The 1,181-nt window shown below is 45.6% G+C and overlaps 1 protein-coding gene across 1 annotated transcript in view; it reads right to left on the bottom strand.

The window, feature by feature from the left end:
- Positions 1 to 6: 6 nt before the first annotated feature.
- The window catches only part of adamtsl5 (ADAMTS like 5), a 28,483-nt gene continuing 27,308 nt past the window's right edge, over positions 7 to 1,181 (bottom strand). Inside the window, exons 11-13 of the mRNA XM_035682476.1 lie at positions 903 to 1,034; positions 470 to 541; positions 7 to 362 (exon numbers count right to left, since the gene is read on the bottom strand). Of these exons, the coding sequence (XP_035538369.1) occupies positions 28 to 362; positions 470 to 541; positions 903 to 1,034 (539 nt within the window). The 3' untranslated portion in view covers positions 7 to 27. The remainder of the gene's footprint in view (positions 363 to 469; positions 542 to 902; positions 1,035 to 1,181) is intronic.

Genomic DNA, 1,181 nt, shown 5'->3' with positions numbered 1-1,181 from the left:
ACACACACACACACAGAATCTCTGCACTCATCCCCTCAGTCCTGCTGGCTGTTTGGGTCCTCTGTTGCTGCAGAGTCTTTCGAGCGGTCGGAGCAGTTCGTCCTCTCTGGGTCTGTACGGCACCACGTAGCTGTCCTCCTCCAGCAGGATGCGGTTTAGAGTGTGCTCATAGTTAATGTGACGGCGCACCATCAGTATGTACTGTTTCCCTTCCTCCAGGTGGGGGCAGTCACACAAATTAGGGGCCCATAAGAACTCCCGGTGCTCCAGGCGGTAGCCGTTCCGGTAAGTGTGGATGATCTGGATGTCATAACGCGTCTCCTCGCCTCTGTACAGCTTCCCAAGGACTCTGCCCCGGAAAACTAACGGGAAGCAGAGACAGCTCAATAAGATATTTCAATTTATGTTCAAGTTAGCGTTCTGTCACAAGCTATTTAGAAAAAAACAAAGCTACAAGGTTCAGACTCACCAAAGTCCTTCTGGCAATATTGTCTCTGGCGTTCCCTTCGACCTTTAACCCGCTGACATTTCCCACAATTCTCTGCACAATAAATCAAGCAGAAACAAGCTCACAAATATCGTCATGATATGAGGAGCTTACAACCTTCATATGCTGGGAAATATGCATGCTTGCTTGGGAGTTAGATGGAAGGGTTGATATCAAATAGCTACACATCTGAACATGAATATATTAAGAGAGCTGGTTACTGGCATTAGCTGGTATTGCTAAACTTGGAAACTTCAGTTTGGCAAGCAATTTTTTATATTTGAGTCCAGTATCCAGTTCTTATAGTACATGCATGTCACTGAACCACTGCCCACATCTCAGATTTTTATCACAGATTCAAAATTGACACGAGAAACATTAAGTTAATGTAAAAAATGTAAAATGGTGAACGTACTTCCGGGTGAGGGCTGAGGCAAGAGGTTTCTGTGGTTCTCCTCCCGCTCCAGGCGGGGAAGGATTGGCTGGTGGGGGCGCTGGTGGCGGTTGTGGTGGGGCGATTGGCGCGGCGGCTTCACAGGCCTTAAAACTAGTAGACAAAAATTACATACACTGTTGTTAACAATGTTGTAAACAGCCATTAAACTGCAATGAAATTAATTTTAATAAAATTATATCAAAGCCCCTTTATAGAGGATAAGAACATTTCTGACTTTGGGTGCCCGGTTAGCTCAGT

Source organism: Morone saxatilis, unplaced genomic scaffold, assembly GCF_004916995.1.
Source record: "Morone saxatilis isolate NCDOM2014 unplaced genomic scaffold, NCSU_SB_2.0 Contig11, whole genome shotgun sequence".
Taxonomy (NCBI): domain Eukaryota; kingdom Metazoa; phylum Chordata; class Actinopteri; family Moronidae; genus Morone; species Morone saxatilis.
This window is presented reverse-complemented; position numbering and strand designations above follow the sequence as displayed.